Source organism: Manis javanica, chromosome 15 (genome assembly GCF_040802235.1).
Source record: "Manis javanica isolate MJ-LG chromosome 15, MJ_LKY, whole genome shotgun sequence".
Lineage (NCBI taxonomy): Eukaryota > Metazoa > Chordata > Mammalia > Pholidota > Manidae > Manis > Manis javanica.
In genome coordinates, this window is record NC_133170.1 from 37,130,445 (window position 1) to 37,155,519 (window position 25,075).

The 25,075-nt window shown below is 35.9% G+C and overlaps 1 protein-coding gene across 1 annotated transcript in view; it reads left to right on the forward strand.

The window, feature by feature from the left end:
- The window catches only part of MRPL3 (mitochondrial ribosomal protein L3), a 69,891-nt gene extending 47,609 nt beyond the window's left edge, over nucleotides 1-22,282 (forward strand). Inside the window, exons 7-10 of the mRNA XM_036992138.2 lie at nucleotides 4,358-4,466; nucleotides 15,982-16,059; nucleotides 17,608-17,685; nucleotides 21,590-22,282. Of these exons, the coding sequence (XP_036848033.1) occupies nucleotides 4,358-4,466; nucleotides 15,982-16,059; nucleotides 17,608-17,685; nucleotides 21,590-21,742 (418 nt within the window). The 3' untranslated portion in view covers nucleotides 21,743-22,282. The remainder of the gene's footprint in view (nucleotides 1-4,357; nucleotides 4,467-15,981; nucleotides 16,060-17,607; nucleotides 17,686-21,589) is intronic.
- Nucleotides 22,283-25,075: the final 2,793 nt, after the last annotated feature.

Below are 25,075 nucleotides of genomic sequence, written 5' to 3' on the forward strand. Positions count from 1 at the left end.
CACTATTTGTCTTCTCTGTGCCGCACTGCCTTCCCCATGACCACCCCCTACATTATGTGTACTAATCATAATGCCCCTTAATCCCCTTCTTCCTCCTTTCCCACGCCTCCCCTACCCCTTCCTTTTGGTAACCGCTAGTCCGTTCTTGGAGACTGTGAGTCTGCTGCCGTTTTGTTCCCTCAGTTTTACTTCATTGTTATACTCCACAAGTTAGTGAAATCATTTGGTACTTGTCTTTCTCTGCCTGGCTTATTTCACTGAGCATAATACCCTCTAGCTCCATCCATATTGTTGCAAATGATAGGATTTGTTTTCTTCTTATGGCTGAATAATATTCTGTGTATGTGTACCACATCTACTTTATCCATTCATCTACTGATGGACACTTAGGTTGCTTTTATATTTTGGCTATTGCAAACAGTGTAGCAATAAACATAGGGGTGCATATGTCTTTTTGAATCTGGGATCTTGTATTCTTTGGATAAATTCCTAGGAGTGGAATTCCTGGGTCAAATGATATTTCTATTTTTAGTTTTCTGAGAAATCTCCCTATTGCTTTGCACAATGGTTTATCTAATTTACAGTCCCATCAGCAGTGTAGGAGGGTTCCCCTTTCTCTGCATCCTCACCAGTATTTGTTGTTCCTTATCTTTTGGATGTTGGCCATCCTAACTGGTGTGAGGTAATATCTCATTGTGGTTTTAATTTGTATTTCCCTGACAATTAGTGATGTGGAGCATCTTTTCATGTGCCTCTTGACCATCTGAATTTCTTCTTTGGAGAAGTGTCTGTTCAGATCCTCCACCTATTTTATAATTGGGTTATTTGCTTTTTGGTTGTTGAGGCTTGTGAATTCTTTATATATTTTTTGGATGTTAACCCCTTGTCTGATATGTCATTTATGAATATATTCTCCCATACTGTAGGATGACTTTCTGTTCTGCTGATTGTGTCCTTTTCTGTACAGAAGCTTTTTAGTTTGATATAGTTCCATGTGTTCATTTTTGTTTTTGTTTCCCTTGCCTGAGGAGATGTGTTCAGTAAAAGTTGATCATGTTTATATTCAGGAGATTTTGCCTGTGTTTTCTTCTATGAGTTTTATGGTTTCATGACTTCCATTCAGGTTTTTTATCCATTTTGAGTTTACTTTTATATATGGAGTTAGACAATAATCCAGTTTCATTCTCTGACATGTAGCTGTCCAGTTTTGCCAACACCAGTTGTTGAAGAGGCTTTCATTTCCCCATTGTGTATCCTTGGCTCCTTTATCGTATATTAATTGGCTCTCGTTTATCTGGGCTCTCTTTTCTTTTCCACTAATCTATGGGTCTGTTCTTGTGCCAGTACCAAATTGTCTTGATTACTGTGGCTTTGTAGTAGAGCTTGAAGTTGGGAAGTGAGATCCCCCCTGCTTTATTCTTCCTTCTGAGGATTGCTTTGGCTATTCGGGGTCTTTTTTTTGTTCCATATGAATTTTAGAACTATTTATTCTAGTTGGTTGAAGAATGCCACTGGTATTTTGATAGGGATTGCAATGAATCTGTATATTGCTTTAGGCAAGATAGCAATTTTGACAATATTAATTCTTCCTATAGGGTATAGGTCTTTCATGTCCTTCGTTAGGTTTATTCCTAGGTATTTTATTATTCTTTATGTGATTATAAATGGAGTTTTTTTCCTGATTTCTCTTTCTGCTAGTTCATCAGTATATACGAATGCCATGGGTTTCTGTGTATTAATTTTGTATCCTGCAACTTTGCTGAATTCAGTTATTAGTTCTAGTACATTGTATTGTTTCTGAATTTGAATTTCCCTTTATTTGATTTTTTTTCTGTTACCTAAAAATTGCAGCAGTAAAGGGGTACAGAAGACCAAGCATGTGTGTTATGTGTTGTGTATCATTTTTAGTAAAAAGCTTTTATTTTATGTGACTTGTGAAAACCTTATATTTGAAATGTGGCTGGTACTATGCTAAGTATAGATCAGCGCATTTCTTGCTTTGTTTTATTTTGTAGTCTTGTGTTGGGTGACAGCTGAGAAAAGTGATAGAATAGACACCTATACCACCCATGGGCCACCAGGTGCACTCTATTCCCTTTCATCTGAATTAAGCCAATAATTTGTCACGTCATTTGTGTTTATCCTTTTGTTTAAAGGGTATTATTGAAGAGGTTCCCATTGTACATTGCATAACAACATAAAGTATTCTAGAGCTAGATTGCAAAACAGTCGGTAATTAACCAACAGATAATTAGCACTTCCATGAAACTACTTTCATCTTCTAATCATTTACTCTTAAAAATGAGCTAAATTATTTTCTGTAATGTACCTGGCATGTATTTTATTGGTGCATGCACTTGCTCTCTATTTTTAAGTAAGAGGATGAATCAGTTTGAGAACTTTGAAGGTACCAGAAAACTTTTAACAAGAACTACTAGTGTTGAAATGTGGTGTTTTTAAAACATGTTCATTTTAGATTAGTGTTGCCAACCCACTCCCCTTTTTCCTTTTATGTGTTAGTTAAACAATATCATACTTTCAAATGATTATTTAGTTGTTCTTTTTATTTCTAAATAGCCAGGCTTTTCTTTTTCAGTGTGTTCTAAACGTGGAAATACTTAAGTTTCTGAAGCAAAATTTCAGGGAAATATTTGATTGAGTTTCTCTTAGATGTTAATATCCTTGCAAAATTTATAGTGGCTTTTTCTTACTATATGTTAAATTACTGTTTTAGCTCTTTGATCTGGAATAAACATTTGACTTTTTTAGGCAAAAAAAGGAATTACTCCATATATGATGTGTTCAGTTGATAAATGTGAACAAAGTGGTGTAAGCTATGTTTAAATTATTTTTATAGAAATAACCTTTGACCTGTGATTTGAAAATATACATCTGTTAGGTTCTACACATAGATCATAGTGTTTTGATGTTGAATTCTTGATTTATCTAAACAAACTGTATTACTTAATATGGGTTTACATTTATCCATTACTCTTCAGTAATTCTTTGTTAAATGCATGGCAACGTCCTTGTAGAGATAACATGGTTTTCATAATCTTGTTCTTTTGGTCCTTTTTGCAAATGGCCTAAACTGTATACCTTCCACTTAAAGTAGCTGTGTTAGGGTTGGGGAACATGACATTAAAAATATTTTGGCATATGATCTAATAAAAGATGAAAAAATCATTCATTTTAAAGAGTCTGTCAAAATATGTCTGGTATGGTCTTACAGTTCATTCCAGCTCCTTCACTGTTACCATTTTACTGATGTATTTGACAGAGATAAACTTCAATAATGTGTGAACCTTGGCACTGTTTGCTTTCTACCTGCATCAACAAATGTTTCTATAGTTAGCAGAATTTGAAAATAATAGTTTTAAAACATTTACAAATTGAAATATTAAGATTTTTATGAAATTGTTAGTCCCTGATTTTATTTCTCTCTATTAGCTTCCTCTTCAAATCTGAGACCAAGATCCATCTGGTATCTTCTCAAAGTAAAACTTGTTCAGCATTTAGGTCACTATAATTATTTTATTTAGTGTGCCTAACACATTACCCAAAAACATAACATCTTAAAACAAATACTTTTTACCTCACAGTTCCTGTGGTCAGGAATTCCAGTACAGCTTAGCTGAGTCCATGGTGCAGGGTCCCACAATGCTGCACTCATCTCAGGTTTCAACTTGGAGAGAATTGCTTCTGAGCTCACTGACATAGCCATTGGCAAGCCTCAGTTCCAGTTGTTCACTGGAAATATCCTTGCCATGACTCTGTAGGCTAGCTTACAGTGTTGCAGTTGGCTTCCTTTGGGGCCTAGCAAGCAAGAGAGTGCCAGGATGGAAGCCACAGTCTCCCTGTACCATAATGTTAGGGATCATATCTCCTCACTTTTGCCATAGTTTATTCCTTAGAAGTGAATTGCTAGGTCCACCCAGATTTCAAGTTGGTGATGACACAAGGGCATGAGTACCAGGAGATGGGGGTCTTCATAGATGCCTGCCACATAGCTTATGACTTAACAACACTTTGGATCTTCTGGAAATTTACCATTTTTACTATGTTGTTTCATAAGATTTTAATAGAACTCTTTGCTCAGGTAGTGTTCCCTTTGCTTAGCTTGTTGTTTGTCTCACAGTCTTGAATTAGTCATCTTATATGGAATGAGACTCCACGAAAGACTGCAAACCAGGACAGAGATAAAGGACTGTTCATCTGTACCTCTGCTTTCATAGCCTTTGCTAGTTATTTAGATAGGGAGCTTTGGTGAAAATCTAAGGTACTTTCAAGAAAGTATACAATTGGGAATATTTTGTACTCTTTTCATTATGTAAATTCTAATGTTTATCTTCTTCAGTATTGGTAAAGGTTTTCAAGGTGTCATGAAAAGATGGGGATTTAAAGGCCAGCCAGCAACTCATGGTCAAACAAAAACCCACAGGAGACCTGGAGCTATTTCAACTGGTGTAAGTATAACTTAAGTCATGCTCTTTCTAATGCTAAATATTCAGCTTCTGCACATATACTGCTTTAGTCTGTCCCTGGAGTCAAGTTACATAATTTTAATCTGATTCCAGGTGGGGTGTAGTACTTGTTACACCTTTATGGGTCCTGTCCACACTCACTGTACAGAGCCAGGCTTGTTCACTTGTGACACCCCACATACTTACAGCCTGTATTCTTAGTACTTTCCCACCTGCTTTCTCTCAGCTCTATCTTCCGTCTGGTTCTCTAAAGTCAGCTGCAAGAAGTCTGGGCTAGTCGGAGAAAGGATTAAAGATGGGGGAATAAGAAGGCAAGATGGGAACCTCCCCCCAAAAACATAGCAAATGGAACTAGACCTGAAGACTACAGAACAGACTCCTCGCACCTGAGGAAGAAAAGAGGCCCACAAAGAAAAGGGTAAGGCAGAAAAGCCTAAATTAGAGTGGGACCCAAGCCCCCCCTCTACCCCAGCCTACAGGCAGGAGAAAGAGGAGCAGGGCAGAGAGTGGATACGAGCCCAGGAGTGCTCCACACCTGGCCCTGGAGATCTGCTCACGAGCCTGCAGTCAGTTTGAAAGACTTGTCAGCAGTGGAGAGGTATCAGAGGTGACGAGGGTTGGATGGAACTTTCCCCTCAGAAGGAGCAGGTGGAGGATACATCCCCAGCCCTTCCTCAGCCCAATAGATAGGGAACTTTTCAATAGATAGGGAACTCTTGGGAACTTCAGACATTCCATCCCCCTTGCTGGCAACATAGCCCTGAGGCACCTCCCTGCAGGTTCTGGGAACCAACGCACTTGGTCCAGTGGTAGTATCAGACTTTGCTGCCTAGCAGGCAGATGGAGACTCTCCCAGCTTGCTTGGCTCCATTTTGGCCCAACTGGAGAGGTGCCTGGAGGAGCCAGTCCCAAGAGCTCTGACCTCCCAGCAGGTGTCCAAAGCTGGTGCTGTGCATCCAGCTGAGGCACATTGGTCCAACCACCCTATTAACCCTGCAGCCCCCACCATTGCTACGGTCCAGGCAGAGGATGGCCCTCCCCACAGAACTCAAGAGACACCTGAGCTGATCACAAAAGCAACAACAGCTCAAGCAAACTTCCTGCCCAGACTGAGACCACTACAGATGCCAGACAGAAAGGTGGCCTTGGCCATGGCATGCCAGCAGCTGGGGCTCCCACAAAGTAGAACCAGGCATTAGAGAGGAAAAGAATCTTGAGCTTCTGGGCACCATAGCACATGTTCTTCATAAAGCTCTGACTCTTTAGACCAGAAAGCATAGCAGAGACATCAATACAAAGGAAGAAACACAGAATACCTGACAGAATGAGCAGGCAAAGGAATTTAATTCAAACAAAACTACAAGACAGAACCCCAGAAAGAGGGGTAAGTGAAACAGATCACCAGTCTTCTTGATAACAATTTCAAAGTGAGATTCCTAAAGATGCTCACAGATTTACAGAAAAGAATTAAAGATTTCAGGGGTAACTTCAACAAAGAGATAGAAGATTTGAAAAAGAGTCACTCAGAGCTGAAGTAAACAGTATCTCAAATGAAACATACCACAGTACAAGGATTTAAAAGTAGATTAGTAGATCATGTAGAGTAGACAGTAAATGAAATAGAAATTAGAGAACAGGAAAAAAAGCTGAAGAACAGAAAGAAAGATCTCTAGGAATGAAAGAATAATAAGTGTGCTATTTGACCAATTCAAACGAAACAATAGTGCATAATAGGTATGAGAAGGAGAAGAGAAAGACAAAAGAATAGAAAAATCTCTTCAAGGAAATAATTATTGAAAAATTCCCCAGTCTGGGGAAGAAAATAGACAGTCAGGGCATGGAAGCACAGAGATCCCCTAACAAAAGGAACCCAAACAAGACAACACCAAGACATGTAATAATTGGAATGGCAAAGATCAATGATGAGAGTGTTTTGAAAGCAACTAGAGAGAGAAAAAAGATTACTTATTAAGGAAATCCCAGCAGGCTATCAGCAGAAACTCTACAGGCCAGAAGGGAGTAGCTGGTATATTTAATTTACTGAAAAAGAAGGACCTCCAAATGAGAACTCTCTTGCTGTCAAGATTATATTTTAAATTTGAAGCAGGTATTAAACAATTTACAGATAGATAAAAGTTAAGCCAGTCTTAAATGATATGTTAATGGGACTGCTGTAGATGGAAATAACCCTAAGACTATATAGCTTTCACTAGTGAAAAAAAAACCCACAGTAAAGATAGTAGAGCAACTAATTACCAAAAAAATATGAAATTAAAAGAAGCAAAATGAACTATACACAAAATCAATCAAGGGATACATAAAAAGTGCAGATTATAACATCGTATACAAAAAAGTGAGGAGGAAGAAAAGGGTAGAAGAAAGTACCTTTAGATTGTGTTTAAAATAGAGTAATCAGCAATTTAAGATAGACTATTATGTAGTAAAGAAGCTATCCTTGAACCATTGGTAACCACAAAACTAAAGCCTACAATAAGTACACACAAAAATAAAAAAGAAATTAATAATACTAAAGAAAACCATCAATAACAAGAGAAGAGTATAAGAGAGGGAATAAAGGAACACAGAGGAGATAACAAGAAACAGCCAGGAAACAATAAAATGACACTAAGTAAGTATATATCAATAATCACCTTAAATGTAAATGGACCGAGTGCACCAATCAAAAGACATAAAAGGGCAGAATGGATAATGAAACAAGACCCACCTATATGCTGCCTATAGGAGACTCATTTCAGACCCAAAAACATAACACAGACCAAAAGTGAAGAGATGGAAAAGATATTTTATGCAAATAATAGGGAGAAAAAAGCAGGAGTTGCAGTACTTGTATGAGACAAAATTGATTTCACAACAAAGAAAGTAACGAGACAAGGACATTGCATAATGATTTAAAAAATCCTCAACAAAAGGATATAACCATTATAAATATCTATGCACCCAACATAGGAGCACCTAATTATGCGAAACAAATACTAACAGGACTAATGGAGAAAATAGGTTGCAACACATTTATTTTAGGATACTTCAACACAACACTCACATCAATAGATCAACCAGACAGAAAATAAGTAAGAACATAAGCACTGAACATTAAATCAAATGGACTTAACAGATATCTACAGAACACTCCATCCAAGAGCAGCAGGATAAACATTTTTCTCAAGTGTATATGGAACATTCTACAAAATAGATCATATACTAGGCTACAAGAAGAACCTCAATAAAGTCAAAAAGATTGAAAATGTATCAAGCAACTTCTTAGGTGACAATGGTATGAAACTAGAAATAAATTACACAAAGAAACAGACATTCAAACACATGGAGGCTAAGCAACATGCTTCTAAATAATCAAGGGATCAATGAACAAATTAAAATAAATGAAGCAACACATGGAGACAGAACAAAAACACAATAGCCCAAAAATCTGTAGGACTCAGCAAAGGTAGTTTTAAGAGGAAAGTGCATAACAATCAATACAGGCTTACCTCAAGATACAAGAACAATCCCAAATAAACAGTCTAAAATCACAATTTAAGAAACTATAAAAGAACAAATGAGGCCCAGAATCAGTAAGAGAAGGAACATAATGATCGGAGCAGAAATAAATAAAATAGAGAAGAATAAAACAATAGAAAAAAATCAATGAAACCAGGCTGTTTCTATCAAAAAATTAATAAAATAGATAAATCCCTAGCCAGACTTCAGAAACAAGAGAGTCTACAGACAGAAACAGAATCAGAAATTAAGAAATAATAACAATGGATACCACAGAAACACAAAGAATTATAGAGTATACTATGAAAAATTATATGACAATAAACTGAACAACTTTGTAGAAAAATACAACCTTCCTAGACTGACCCAGGAAGAAACAGAAAATCTGAACAGATCAAAATACCAGCAATGAAATGTAATCAGTAATCAAAAAACTACCTAAAAAAAAAATTACTGAACCAGATGGCTTCCCTGCTGAATTTTATCAAACATTTAGTGAAGACCTAATAGCTATCCTTCTTAATTAAAGTTTTCCATAAAGTAGAAGAGGAGGGAATACTCCCAAACTCATTCTATGAGGCCAGCATCACTCTAAAACCAAAACCAGGCAAAGACACCACAAACAAAGAAAATTACAGACCAATATCCCTGATGAACATAGATGCAAAAACAATCAACAAAATGTTAGCAAACCGAATTCAAAAATACATCAAAAAGATCATCCATCATGACAAAGTGGGATTTATTCCAGGGATGCAAGAATGGTACAATATCCATAAATCCATCAAAATCATACACCTTAATAAAAAGGATAAAAACCACATGATCATCTCAATAGATGCTGGAAAAGCATTTGACAAAATTCAACATCCATTCATGATGAAAACTCAACAAAATGAGTGTAGAGGGTAAGTACCTCAACATAATAAAGGTCATATTTATATAAAGACCAAACCCACAGCCATCATCATACTTAATAGTGAAAGCTGAAAGCTTTTCCTCTAAGATCAGGAAAAAGACAAGGATGCCAACTTTCTCCACTTTTATTCAACATAGTACTGGGGGTCCTAGCCATGGCAACCAGACGGCACAATAAGATAAGCAGCCAAATTGTTAAGGAAGAAGTTAAACTGTCACTATTTGCAGGTGACATGACATCATACATAGAGAACCCTAAAGAAGCCATCAAAAACTACCAGAACTAATAACTGAATTCAGCAAAGTTGCAGAATACAAAATCAATGCACATAAATCTGTTGCATTCCTATATACTAACAACGAACTAGCAGGGAAATCAGGAAAACAACTCCATTTACAATTGCATCAAAAAGAATAAAATACCTAGAAATAAACGTAATCAAGGAGGTGAAAGACCTGTACTCTGATCCCATGATCATGGATAGGAAGAATTAATATTGTCAAAATGGCCATCCTGCCTAAAGCAATCTATAGATTCAGTGCAATCCTTATCAAAATACCAACAGCATTCTCCCAACAAACTAGAAGCTAAAATTCATGTGGAACCACAAAAGACACTGAATAGCCAAAGTAATACTGAGAAGGAAGAACAAAGCTGTGGGGATTATGCTCCCCAATTTTAAGCTCTACTACAAAGCCACAGTAATCAAGACAATTTGGTACTGGCACAAGAACAGACCCATAGATCAATGCAATGAAATAGCCCAGATATAAACCCACACATCTATGGCCAATTAGTATACAATAAAGGAGCCATAGATACACAGCGGGGAAATGACAGCCTCTTCAAAAACTAGTCTTGGCAAAACTGGACAAATACATGTAAGAGAATGAAACTGGATTATTGTGTAACTCCATACACAAAAGTAAACTCAAAATGGATCAAAAACCTGAATGTAAGTCATGAAACCATAGAACTCATAGAAGAAAAGATAGGCAAAAATCTCCTGAATATAAGCATGAGCAATTTTTTCCTGGACACATCTCCTCAGGCAAAGGAAACAAAATAAAAAATGAACAAGTGTGACTATATGAAACTAAAAAGCTTCTATACAGTAAAGGATACCATTAGCAGAACAAAAAGGCATCCTACAGTATGGGAGAATATATTCATAAACAACTCACCTGATAAAGGGGTTAACATCTAAAATATATAAAGAGCCTATACACCTCAACACCCGAAAAGCAAATAACCTGATTATAAAGTGGGCAGAGGACCTGAACAGACAGTTCTCCAAAGAAGAAATTCAGATGGCCAACAGGCACATTAAAAGATGCTCCACATTGCTAATCATCAGGGAAATATAAATTAAAACCACAGTGAGAGATCACTTTACACCAGTTAGGATGGCCAACATCCAAAAGATAAGGAACAACAAATGCTGGCAAGGATGTGGAAAAAGGGGAATACTGCTATACTGTTGGTGGTGTACGGCAATATGGAGGTTCCTCAAAAAACTGAAAATAGAAATACCATTTGACCCAGCAATTCCACTCCTAGGAATTCACCCAAAGAAAACAAAATCCTCAAAAGATACATGCACCCATATGTTTATTGCTGTACAGTTTGCAGTAGTCAAGATATGGAAACAACCTAAGTGCCCATCAGTAGATGAATGGATAAAGAAGATGTACATATACACAATGGAATATAATTCAGCCATGAAAAGAAGAAATCCAGCCATTTGCAACAGCATGGATGGATCTAGAGGGTATTATGCTCAGTGAAATACGCCATGTGGAGGAAGTTTACAATGCCATATGATTTCACTTATTTGTGGAGTATAAAAACAGCAAAACAGAAGGAACAAAACATCATTAGACTCATAGACACTGAGAAGTGACTAGTGGTTACCAAATAGGAGGGGATGGGAATTGTTGAACCACTGTGATGTACATTTGATAATAAAAAATAATAATAATAAAAAGTCCAGGGCTACAGTGCCCTTCCATCTGGCCCCACTGGTTCCTTCACAGATTGGTTTTTACCTTATAAGAGACAGTTGGGAAAGATTATCAAGTATAATACCATGTTGGAAGGGAAAAGTGGTAGAGAAGAAATGGAGAAATGAACAACAACAGCGTAAAAAATGGAGGACTTTGGTGTTCCTAATTCACTTCTCACCCAGAGATAAAGCATGTAGAGCCCATTGAGTTCTATTCTTTTCAGCATCCGAATGATGCAAGGCCAGTCTTCAAAGCTTGATAATACATTCTGTTTTTCTCCTAATACAAGAATTTCAGATTAAAGCTACTCTTGAATTACTACTATGTCACTTCACACATTGTTACCAGCTTTGTAATTTCTGTCACTCTTGGCAACAACATAGGGTAACAGGCACTCATACATAGCTGGTGGGAACATGAAGGAGTGCATCCTTCACAGAGGGAAGTGTGGCACTATCTAACAACTGCATTAGCATTTACCTCTGACATGGCAATCCTATTTTTGGAAATTTACCCTGAAAACACTCTCCCATTTGCACAAAATTGGTCATTGCAATATTATTTTTAATTATAAGCATAAATGTCCATACTTGGGAGTTTGGATGAATGAACGATGGTACATCTACTCAATAGAATACTGTGTAACTGAAAAAACAATGAGATGGTCATTATGAAATAATGAAGTGATTTCCAGTATAAAAGAAAATGCACATTATCTGCTTACTTTTGCTAAAAGAAGAATCAGTAAAATAAACCAGAAATTAATAAAATTGTTTTGCCAGAAATTAATAAAATTGTTTTGCTGCAAGGGATAGATGAGAACAGTATGTATGGAAGGACTTTGAAGTGGTAGGAATATCACTCCCTTGGATATACTTTTTTGTTGTACTTTCTACCTCTGGAACTATTTAATATTTTACATATTCAAAGTAGAAACTAGGATGAAGGGGATAATCCAGATTGGAATATAATTAGCAAATGAACCTCTTTCAAGTGAACAACATAAGTAAAAATGAATAGGTAGAATATCTCAGGTATCTTTTGAACACATTAGTTGCCTGTGTACCCTGAGCCTACATTAACAATGTATTATGCACAAGTGTTGTATTCTAATTATATTTATTTTTTGCAGTGGTATTAGCAATTCTGAAATAATTCTCTGTGAATTGTAGGATTTAGTAGATAAGTAAATATGCTGATAATGTGAGCCAAGTTTCTCATTATTGAAGAAGGACATTAAAATATGAAAAGGTAGGAAATTAAAATGAACCCTACAGTGTGGAATGCACATTGTAGGTATCAGCACACATCTACTATGTGTGGAGAGAAATAAATACAGATATGTATATAGGCAGTGTATATGTATATGTGTGTGTATGTATGTATATATCTGTCTGCTGATAGAACCTAAAAGCAAAGGTGTTCTGTAGCATTGAGCACCATGGAGACTAGCTCTTGGGTAGGCTTACTGAAGAAATGGTTTGTTTCATGAATGGGGCAGGGAGAGTGCAAGGTGAACCCAAAACAGGTGCGGAGAAAGCAAGGAATGTAATGTACAACATTGTGACTGGAGTTAATAATGCTGCACTGCATATTTGAAAGGTGCTAAGATTTAAAATTTTTAATCTCAAAATTTTGTAACTGTGGTGATGGATATTAACTCAACATACTATGGTGATCATTTCATAATACATACAAACATTGAAGCATTACATTGTACACCTGGAACTAATATCATGATGCCCTTTGTCAATTACTTCTCACTAAAACTAATAATGCCTTTAGAAGTTAAAATAACAGAAAAGAAGAGGGTGCTTAAAAACTGGTGGCACATGTAAAGGACACAGGGACCAGTTAAAATCAGCTCCCATTTGCAAAAACCAGGGCAGTTTGATCTGAAACTTTTTAAAATAATACTAACAAATTCATGAAATAAAATTAGAATCCATGAGCTCACTGATACAAATAAAGTGAATCGATAGGTTAATAAATAAATAGGAGAAAAGAGACTGCTCTTCCTTACAGTATAATCCAAGCTAAGGAATATAGAAGGAAGGTGAGCTAGAGTCTCACTGTTGACAGCCATTATAGAAATAATGATTCATCGAGGAATCATCAATGGATGCTAAAACAAGTGTTGAAAACTTGCTGTAGACTATTTACATAGTCCCAAAACAAACTGCCTATTAATTACAAAGGTAAAAACAATAACCTTAGTAGATTAACCTAGTGAACACATCCTTAGCTAAACTGATAACAAAATACATAACCAGTAATTGGATAAACTAACGTGCCTCCTGATCTGATTCCCAAGAAATACATAGTGATTCCTGCCAAAAATTCATCACCTGAATCTTTCTAATCATGGGGAATCAGATAAACCTAAAGTGAGTGATATTCTACAGAATAATATAGGCTTGTATTAAAAGATGTCAAGGTCTTGAAAGACAAGGAAGAGAAATCAGGAGACTAAAGACACATGACAGGGGCAAAGTGTAATTCTAAAGTGGGTCCTGGATGTGGGAAGTAGCTATAAAGAACATTATTGCGGCAGTTGACAAAATTAGATTTGCAGACTTAAGATAAAATACTAATAAGTTTTCTGAGTTTAATAATTGTACTGTGGTTCTGTAAGAGAATGTCCTTGTTTTTAGGAAATACACAAGTATAGGTAAAAGAGCATGGTGTCTGCCACCAAACTTCAGATAGTAAAGGAGAAGATGCACAGTCATATATAAAGAGAGTGAGTGGTAAAGCAAATGGGACAACGTGTAAACATTGGTGAAGTTGGGTAAAGCGTATGAGAGTTTATTTTTGCAACTTTTTATAAATGTGAAATTACACAGTTATAAATTACATAAAAATACAAAGTTACAAAAATTAGGTAGATCATAGACATAAATTTCAAAACTTTTAAGAAAATGTAAGAGTAAATTTTTTCATGACCTTGGATTAGGCAAAGCCATACAACACCAAAAGTACAAGTAACAAAAGAAAATACAGATAATTAGCCTTCATTGAAATTTAAACCTTTTGTGCTGCAGACAATACCATCAAGAAAATGAAAAGACAGCTTGCAGACTGAAAGAAAACATTTGCAGATTGTATCTGCTAAGACCAGTGATTCAGAATATATAAAGAATTCTTACAACTCACTAGTGAAAAGATAACCCAGTTAAACTGGCAAAGGATACTTAACATCTTAGGCCATCAGAGAATCTGGGAAATGCAAATCAAAACTTTTCAGTCCAAATGCTGTTTGGACTGAAGTGAGATACCACTTCACACACACTGGAATGACTGTAATTAAAAAGAATAACAAATGTGGGCAAGAACATACAAAAATAAGAATCCTCATACATTGTTGGTAATGATGTAAAAACAGTACAGTTCCTTTGGAAAAATGGTTCAACAGTTGCAAAAAATGTTCAGTGTAAATTTATCATATGACCCAGCAATTTCACTCCTAGATGTATACCCAAAAGAAATGAAAATATGCTCACAAAAACTTGTGCTTCAACACTCACAGCACATTCATAATAGCCCCCAAAATTTTTTAAACCCAAGCATTCAGTTGATGATAATTAAAACGTGGTATATTCATGCAATATTATGTAACAATAAAGTGGAATGATGAATTGACACATGCTAATTATCTGTATTTTCTTTTGTTACTTGTACTTTTGGTGGTGTATCTAAGGCTTTGCCTAATCCGAGGTCATGAAAATTTACTCTTAGGTTTTCTTAAAAGAGTTTTAAAATTTGTGTCTATGATCTACCTAATTGACACATGGATAAAGCTTGAAAACATGCTCAGTGAAGGAAGCCAGACACAGACTGGCAAAACCACGGCGGTTGGTGGTTGCACAGGTCGGAAGATTTAAGAGAGTGACCACTACTGGATGGGGAAGTTCTGTGGTGGATTGATGACGATGTTCTAAAATTGACTGTAGTAATGCACAACTCTGAGTACACTAAAATTATTAAATTGCGTACTTTAAAAGGGTGAAATACGTGGTATGTGAGTTATGTCTTAATAAAACTCTTTAAAATTAGGCCTGTAGAAGATCCTTCTGTTAAAACTCAATTATTTGTCATGAAATACATTTTCCTCTGTAAATACTTCCATTAAGGATTAGCTAGTAAGTGTCTTTTTATAATCCTAAAAGCTAAGGTATAGTTTTAATGAGACTAAATTGGGGAGGACAGAGTCCTTTTTTAGTAATGAAATGTTAAACAAGGGGCTTATCACGAAAGGGTTACTTGTAGAATGAGTGAAAGTGATACGTAGTCTATAATAATCAGAATTATTTTTTAAACAATTTGGTGAGCTACTTCCACTGGGATTTTGGCCTGTTAATGTGAGAGTAGTGAGGCAGACATGTTTATATTCCAAGAATTCATGTGTCGTGAGACGCTTTCCCAGTTTAGATGTAATTCGGATTAGCTTCTTTAGATGTAGAATTATTATCCATTATCAAAGCCAGAGGCAGACTGTGTGTAGCTGTTTGATTTATGTGAATCAGACAACCAGGGCTGCACAAACAAACCCAGTATTCTGCTAACTGCCTCTGTCCTTTCCTCCTTCTGGGGAAGGGAAGTGACGTCAAAGCAAGGCTGGTAGAGTAGGACCATCCCGAGCACTGTGGAGATGGCGCCCATTCAGTCACTTCACGCGGAAGGTCAGTGAGGCAGACCAGGTGGCCCACTTTATTTTTTTGCTTTGAAAAGTGGTGTGATGTGTTTATATGGCCTTTGTTTTTTTTCTTCTTTACTTTTCAACCAGTATTAGTTCAGTTGCTGCTCTCATTACTGAGTTTTTATCATAAGTCTGTTTCTTAGTCTGTATTTATTTTGTTGCTGTAATCTAACTTGGAAAGGAAATCCTCTAGGGATAAGTATGTAAAGCCATATTTAGTTCTTTACTGGGGCCTAACATAATGGGGGGAAAATTAAACAATTTTAATAATGCCTATCTTAGTTTGCATTTTGGCTTGATCAGTACTGTTTGAAATTGAGAGTACTTAGAAGTGCGAATTTTGGTTCTTTTGTTTAGGATGTTGCCAGAGTCTGGCCTGGAACTAAAATGCCTGGACAAATGGGAAACATAGATAGGACAGCATTTGGACTGAAAGTAAGTTTCTAAAATGGCTCTTTTTAGGAATAAATTAATGCCTAAATACAAAGGCACCCAAATATGTATTAATGTATGTCTGTATATGATGGTGCTGGTAAGTTTTACAATTATTGTTAATTGTCAGTTTATAGTAATTTACAGGAGGAGGAACCAGTGTGTGTGTTAGGGGAGGGGTCATAGTAGTATGGGTTCATTTAACATCCAAGCCGTGGAACATGCCATCATTAAAAAGAAAAACTTAGTCATCTACTATTTGACCAGGAAGGTAATGATGCTTGGAAAAAGTTAAATTCAGAGCATTATATGTATAATACTCTGGTTTTATATAAGAGTGAACAAAAGCTTCCCCACCCTCTCTGTCTATGTACATACACACATATATATATGTTGCTATGCCATTAGGTAAGCACAGAGAAAAGTAGACTCTTATATCCCAGATTACCTTAGATTTTATGTGAAGTGCATGGGTGGGTGGAAGTCCATGTGGCAGAGGAGGAGGAGGAAATGGAGATCATCAAAATAGGCAAAACCAGATGGTACAGAAAAGGATTGTGGTGTACATCCATTTTTATAAAATAATTACATGTATTTAGTAAGGGTGGAGTTAAATTCATCCCCTACTAACTTGAGGAATATATGTATTATCTAAATGAAAATGAGTTGTACTATGATGGGTGTCATATAATATTTTAAGACAAATAATGTTTATATATGTATGTGTATATATTTCAAAGTATAGAAACTACAAAAAAGAAAATAGCCACCATAAAACAATGCCCAAAGATAACCCCTGGTAGTGTTTTGGTGCATATACTTCCAGTCTCTGTTGTAGATATTTTATTTATAAACTTTGACCAGCAGAAGTTTTTTAAATTTTATAAAGTAAATCTAAAATTTTTTTCCCTTCTATTACTTTTATACTTACCAGAAATCATCTTTTTCTATTTATTTGTGTGTATTTTCTCTCAGTGTGAGAAAGGCATTTCAGTTTCTGTAGTTTTTAATACCTAGCCATTATTAGATGTGTGATGTGGATCAAACTCAGTTTCCGCCCAGATGCTTTCTTCTCTCACTGCCATTTCTGGGCTATTGTCTCCCGTTTGTTTTTCCTCCACATAAAGGTCTGTTTGAGTGCCGTCGCTCAGCACACTTACTTTTAAAATTAGACCCAGAGAGGTTGGGCTTCTCCTAGCCTAGCTGCAGCAAACTGGTATTAACTAAAACTAAAATAGAATTGAATTTCAACTTGTTAGTCTTGGTGGCACCTGCACAGTCCATTGAGATACCCAGACAGTCTTGATCATTCAGCCACATTTATATTCAAAACGTGAGTTTTCTTCCACCTCTGTAAGATGCATCTGTTAGTCCTACATTATGAGTCACCCACAGGACTTAAATTTTTTCAGTTCTCATTGAACATTTTGAAGTGCTGGTATGATTATTACTTTATTAAGACTTCTGTAGCCTTGGTTTTCAGTAACATGTTGTTTAATACAAGTATATTCTCAAATTTTTAACTCTTAAAGTTTGATTTTTTTTCTTTAGGTGTGGAGAATAAACACAAAGCACAATATAATCTATGTAAATGGTTCTGTACCTGGGCACAAAAATTGCTTAGTAAAGGTATGTATAACTGTCTTTATTTTCTGTTGTTCTGAGACATGGATGTATGGCATAAATTCTCCATCAGCCCATAAATGTGGCTTGAAAATAAGTGGTTCTTTTTCCATATATTCTCTGTGAAATTTCTCTGCTTTTTAGTAGTACCTGACTTAAAAAATCAAAAAAAATTTTTTTTTTTTAATTAAAAAAAAAAAACTTAAAAAAAATTGCACAAAATAACCTGTAGCCTGTGTCTGTAAAGCCATGAACCTGCAAAAATGATAGGGCCAGTAAGGAGAGGCTCCTTAGGAACACAAAAAGAGCAGGTTAACAATTGTCCTGTGCTAAGGGTAGCTATACCAAAGTAGCAGTATATCTCTGTCCTTTCAAAAAAGAACTTTAGTTTTTTAATAGTACTTTCACATAGAAACTGCAGATACATGAGGTGGAAATTCAGTGAGAGAGTCAAGGAGAAAGGTGTTGAAGGTAGACATTTAAGGAGAGATTTTTTTTTTATTGTTATTAGTAACAGTGCTCTGATATACCTTTAAGTGTTTTCCTTAAAAATGTGCGTGTTCACTTTTATCTTAAAAATGAGAAGAAAACAAACATGTTGCGTAGGATTTGAAGAAAAACTGTTTGGCTCTCAGACTTACTTCCAAGTGAAATACAAAATAAATATTCTGCCTGGGATTTAGGCCAACATGTAGAGTGAGAGATCGCTTTTGAATTTTGAATCTTCTGTTCTGAAAATAAATTTGTAGTAGAAGTGATATCAGCAATTCCCAGAATTATGTTCTTCATTAATTTTCCAACAATAACAACAAAAATAGGTTGAAACTCAAACCTCAGATTTTTCAGATTGGATCTTTATGTATTCTTTTCATAAAATAGGTTCTATTATCTAGCAAAAGGCACAATATTTATCTCTCTGGAACTCAGTCACATCTGTAATACTGAATTATTTTTACATACTGCAGTGATTATTAACACATGAAACTGAAAGTCCATGAGACCCAAGGGTTTTTTTTTTTCTTTTTTTAAAAAACTTTTATGTTGAAGTACATACAATAAAATGCATGAAACATAGTGTGTAGCTTGATGCATTCTGACATATGTAGGAACTCCAATTCTTAACTGGATTATTCTTATTTTTCTTAAACAATGCATTTGATGAATTTTTGTTAAGTCCTTTTTTTTTTTTTGTCTTTCAAGTTCGCAGATTTTTAGGTTAAAGTAGGTTTCCAATCTCCAGGTGACCAAGTCATATACACAATGACAGGTAATTGAAACCAGCAGGTTGCCATTGTACATCTCATAACATTTTGTCTTAATCATTCAGTGTATTCCTGCCTTCACATTCCAGATTTATTACATGTTATAAATATCAAACCTAATAAAAGAAGAAAAAAAGGGAAATGATTATTTTCCTTAACAAAATTACACTGCATAGTAGATAGATTTTTAAATGTTTTCAAATCCTCCCTTTTCTCCCCATTTTGCTGCGTACGTGGTTCTAGTCTGCTGGCTTTCCAGCTGGGCCTTATGGCAGCTGTGACTTCTCAGATATACCTCAGCACTTTCTTTGACGCCAGCATGAATTAATAGGTCAGCTGTCTTAAAAAAACCATAATATGTGCAGGGATATTTGGATCCAGTTATTATAGGCGGTTTATAATCAACATTTATTACTCAGATTTTCCATCTACTTCCATAAAATATTGCCTCAATCAAGTCTCTTAATGGACAGAGGCTTGCTGTCACTGAGGCCCATCAGAGGGTACATCAAAGGAATTACAAAAGAAGAATCCAAGTATATTTCGAGAAACTATAGCATCAAAGAAATGTCTAGTCCACTTTGAACTGTTAATACACTAGTGAGTATATTTCCAACAAACATTTTTACATAAAACAGAACCCATCTTGGAAAACATCTTTGAAATGCAGTCTATACAAATTGTCTTTAGTAACCTTAAGCAGATGTCTGTCCCACACAGTGAAGTGTGGGTTTATGGGGGAGTGTTTTGTGGGGTTGGTGTTTTAAATGTCACAAGTTTAGTACATCTTATGAAAACATTTCACCCTGCTTTTTCTATTCTTCCCTGTATGACCCCATGGCAGGTGAAAAATCCCACTTGTGCCTGGAGATTGAGGCACTTCCTGCCAGACAGGAGGCCTCATTACGTCCTCTCACTCCTGCTCCCTCGGAGCACAGGGCTTCCAGTAACATTTTTATTCTAAAATTAGTAAAGACTCACTAAATTTTGTTTTACAGAAGGCTAAAAAACTGTTGTGTATAGCATAATGTACTGTGTCATTCAGTGCTGTTGTGTGTGCTTGTCCCTATATTCTAATGTATAATTTAAATTTATTCTCAGATTTGCCTGTTTTGTGTGTCCTGCCCACTTCTTTCCTGAAAGGATTTGAGCTGGTTAGCCAACATTCATTAATACAAAAAGAGTGAGGTAGTGAGGGAGTCTTGGTGAAGGCAGGGAAATAATAAAGCCAGGGGTAGCTTAAATGCACAAAAGTACATACCATAGAATCTTGTATGCTTTTTAAAGATGGGCTGTAAATTTTTGGCCCTCAGCTTTAGAACCACCAGGACAGAAGAGATTTAGATAGGATGCCATCATTTATGTTTCAGGTCAGTGAATTACATTACTGTGGCATTTACAATTAGAATATATACACAGTGCTGTGTGATGAACTGTTCCTCAGGTATGATAGAGCTGTAAAAATGTAAAAGTATCTGAGAGCTATTTAGGTTACTTATGACTAAATTTTAATTTATCAAATTAGCACAGAAGGTTTGGTTGTTGGTTTTGTTTATTTGGATTTTATTTTCAATTCTAAATTCTGAGACAATTTAAATTGGTAAGAATATGACTTTTTTCCAAGTTAAAGTTCACACCAACATAAGTGAATTGGAAAAAAATTTTGTTTATTTTCCTCTGGGCAAGTTAGTGATAATTTCTTGGAACAATTTTATGAGACATATTAAAATAATATGTTTTTCTGTACTTAGCTATTCCTAGCAGCTGTGTACTTAATTTCAACCAGATTATTCATTTCTTACTGCCAAAATGATTATGCCTTATTTTACTCTGTGTGTATAATTACAAGCAATTTTTTCATTTCACTCTGAATGAAGGCTGTGGAGTATGTCAGAAGCTTTATAGAACCAAATAATATTTTCCAAAAATAAAATCCATCATGTCAGTATCTGTACTATTCCTTGGCTTATGAATTCACAGCTATAATTAGAATAGTTTTAGAATGTAAAGAGTAAATAGAGCTATTATAAAGATTTAGGGGTTATCATGATTGTTTTTGCTAAATATCACTATCCTTAGCTTCTCAGTGACAGTGTTCCTTACTAACTATAAGCTAATTTTCTTGATAAAACCTGATATTTTGGGTTATGTGTTTAGAGTCAAAAGTAACCTCAGTTCAAAAAAATCTACGGTAGAAAATAAAATAATAAAAATAGGTAGGTAATATGTGTAGATAATAAAATCAATGCAGTAATTAAGTAAATGGTAATATCTTTTAAGTATATAGTTTATGTCAGATCTTTGTATTTGAAAAATCAATTTGGATATAATTGATATCTTAGTAGTAATTATAAAATAAAACTTATCCTATTGGGAAGTTCTAGAAATTTTATATTATGGACAAGATATAAATAATCAGTAATTTTTATTCTCATGAGATAGATAATTGAAGATTATAGTTCTGTCATCAAATTAATTAAATTTATTGGAATAAAATAATACATTGTTCCTTTTACTTTATATACATGTAATGGTTATATTACTAACATTAGAAAATATAAGAGCAATTTTGATTATGAATAATAAAACAGACTATCACGAAATAATTGGTAGCACTTATTAATAAGGTCTTTACCTTCTCCTCCCAGATCAGAGATTCTAAACTACCCGTATATAAAGACTTCTGTAAAAATCTACCATTCCCTACGTATTTTCCTGACGGAGATGAAGAGGAACTGCCAGAGGACTTGTATGATGAAAATGTGTGTCAGCCCAGTGCACCTTCCATTGCATTTGCCTGACTTCACTTGGCACAGCAGAACCTCGCGTGTCCCGTGAGCTTTGATGAGCCAGAACAGTTGTAGAGCCAGGAACTGCATTTCCCTTTCTCAGTCACAATACCACACTTGTCATCTCTGTCAAGGGTGTAAATGCATCATTTGTTTCCCAACTGGATTATGTTTTAAAAAAATTACATTAAATCATGTAGATTGGATTTACCAAATTTGAATGGACTGGAAGTTTGCATATTAGCAATAACTTAGTAATTTGTGAGCTTCATTTTCTTTTTTACTACATGTGTCTCAAGTTACCTTAATGTTTATAAATTTATTAAAGATTGGTCTGTCTTCTGTGAAGGGGGTTGTGAAACAGTGGCAAACCATATGAGGACTTGTGGGGCAACCTCTTCAGATAAACCATTTCCTAAAATTCATTTCTATCACTCTACATTTTCAAGCCCTAAAGAGAGAAAGGAATTGATGTGTATATAACTATATGTCATAGTTAAAGGCCTGACAAAGAGGAGACAATAAAATCATAAATTACAGATTGTATTTACACTTCTCTTAGGTGGAGTAGTTATTTTTTAGTTTGGTCACTCAACTGTAAGATAAATGTAATCATTTTTCCTTGATGCCTTTCAAAGAGGATTTGAGATGGCCTAGGATTGTACATAAATTTATTAATCACCTATTACTGAAAAATGTTAATGGCCCCTGGGTTTCTCTTCATTCTATGAAATTAAAATGTTTTTACTCTAAACGGGTACTTATGACAAATAATTACGTTAAACAATGAAAGTATAAGCAGCCCTCACTTAACTACTGGATTTTCTCTGGACCAGATTCCTGAGGACCTACAGAATCCAACTTTTTATTCCAGATATTTCCTGAGATTTGATTCATATGATCACCCAAGAGACTTATTAACCATGGTTTTAGAGTTCCATGTGATTATCTGGTAACTAATGGATTTGTTATTAAAAGGTCAAACTGTTTTCCTTCCCATATCAGAATCCTCTCTGATTTAAATCCAGATAAACCACATCTTCTTTAAAGTTTTCATTTATACTTCCTCTCATTGTGTTAACGATTTTTGGCAATTGACAGGAAATCATGCAATAAAATAGTAAAGTAAGAGAAAAAGTAGAGGATACTGTAAATTAGTAGGTGAGGGTGGGGAGAGATAGTGCCTATACAGTACAAAAAGGTGAAGGTGGGGAGGGACAGTGCATATACAGGACAGAAAGGTGAGGGTGGGGAGGGACAGTGCCTATACAGGACAGAAAGGTGAGGGTGGGGAGGGACAGTGCCTATACAGGACACTTGGCTTAGTGCTGAGCTCCCTGGGTCCCAAAGTAAAACAATTGATCTTCTACATATCTCAGTCATGAGTTCTTCAAGAGGACTTGTTTTAAACTGGAGTAAGACTTGGACACACCATTTTTTATTAAAAACAAAAATAACTTACAAACTAGAAATTCCTGAACTTGATAAAAGATCTCTCAAGCAAACATCATATCAAGGGTAAAGATACTGAATACATTCTTGTCAGAGATGAAACAAGGATACCCTTTTCTACCTCTTCAGCAATGTTCTCAGAAGTCCCAACCAGTACAATAAGATAAGAAAAACTAATGATGTAAATATTGGGAAGTGAAAAAATTTCATTGTAAGAGATAGCTAGAAGATCAAAGATAATCAATTGATAAGCTGTCAGAACCAATGAAGACGGCTCAAAAAGGTGACCGAATATAAGATTAATATGCAAACAATACTGAGAAGTTTTATAGAGGAATATCGGTCCTATTCATTTAAAATCACAGCAGCAATTTTTAGAAAGTTTACCCAGAAAGAGGGTCAAACAGGAAATGTAGAGTCTTATTGAAGAAGATAAAACATGAATTATGAAGAGGAATATCATGATTATGGATGGAAACAATATGGTAAAGAACTCAATCCATTTTTTTAAATCTCAGCAGGACTTACATAGAACTATTCCAATTGATTACAAAATTTATATGAATGTGTAAATTCAAGAATAACCAACTTGCAAAGTTACCCACTAGTTAAGTATGCCCATGCTGTGCCTAGGGCTTATACTTAACTTTGAAATTCAGAATACTGTCTTGACTTAATACTATTTTAATTAGCTGCATTTGATCAAAAGATGATAGTGAATTTGTGGATGGCATGAAGTTTGCTGATAAAGCAGCAGGAAGCAGCTGTTTACCTTGCAAGACAAATGAACAGCTATTGCTGGGAGAACATAAAATCTAGAATAAAGTACTTGCAGAGCTGGAGAGAAAGGAATCAGCATCAGTAGGTATCCAGTTGGCAAAAGGAGAACAAGGAGCAGGACAGCAGCCATTTGTGCAGGACACACAGTGTTCTCAAGAAGACAGGAACCCAGTCCACTCAAGAACCTGACCCAGAAACACCACCTTTTATCTCGAGTCTGCAAGTGGTCTGTGGATCTGCACTGGGTTTGATGGAGAAAATTTCTGATCACCTTTTAGAATCATGAGTATGAACCCTGCCTTCAGGGAACAGGACATCCACACCTCCTTCTCTACCACCCCCACTGCCAGCACTTTGATCAGCTACCTAAGAGGGTCTGGGCCCTGTTCCTGCAAACTTAGTCAGTGGCCCAAAAGAAGAGACTCCAGTTGTGTTCTACTGAACCAGGTGGAAAAGGAGGAAGCCTTCTCTATAGTTAGGGAATACATAAGCCAAAGTCTGAGCAAAGCATGATTTGCTAGAAGCCTTGGGTCACTATTTTTGGCTATAGTGCCTAACAATTGTTAAGCTCAAAAACACTGAAACTGCCAGCTGTGGATAGGGAGTACATGGTCTGGACCCTGGCCTGCTCACCTGTTTGCAGGAACCGCTGGTGGCCCATTCGGGAGCACTGTTGGCCCCTGAACAGATGTGGTGGGCAGTCAGTTCTCATCAGTGGGGCCCTCTGTCCTGCTTTGGGCTTGAACTTGACTTACTGTTTTAGATTTTATCTTGAAATGGGGAACCTTTTAGTAACTAAACTTCATTCAAATTAGATATTTGTTCCAGCCTTGGTTGGTACTACCTATTAGTTATTAAGTTGATTACTGAGCCTTGTATAAATTCTGTAGGTCTCAGGAAGGCCAACTGGTCAAGGCATACCTGCTTTAAAAGTCACACTAGGTATTGACTGTCCTTGCCAGGACCCCTACCTTCCCACTGGGGCAGCTGAAGCTGAAATGCTGATGGTGAGTCCTGCCTCCCAGCGGGTCCTGGCATGGGATGAAAATCGGATGATGCCAAGCTGTCACAAACTAAAATGCCAATGAAAGCATTTGTCACCCATGAAAGATG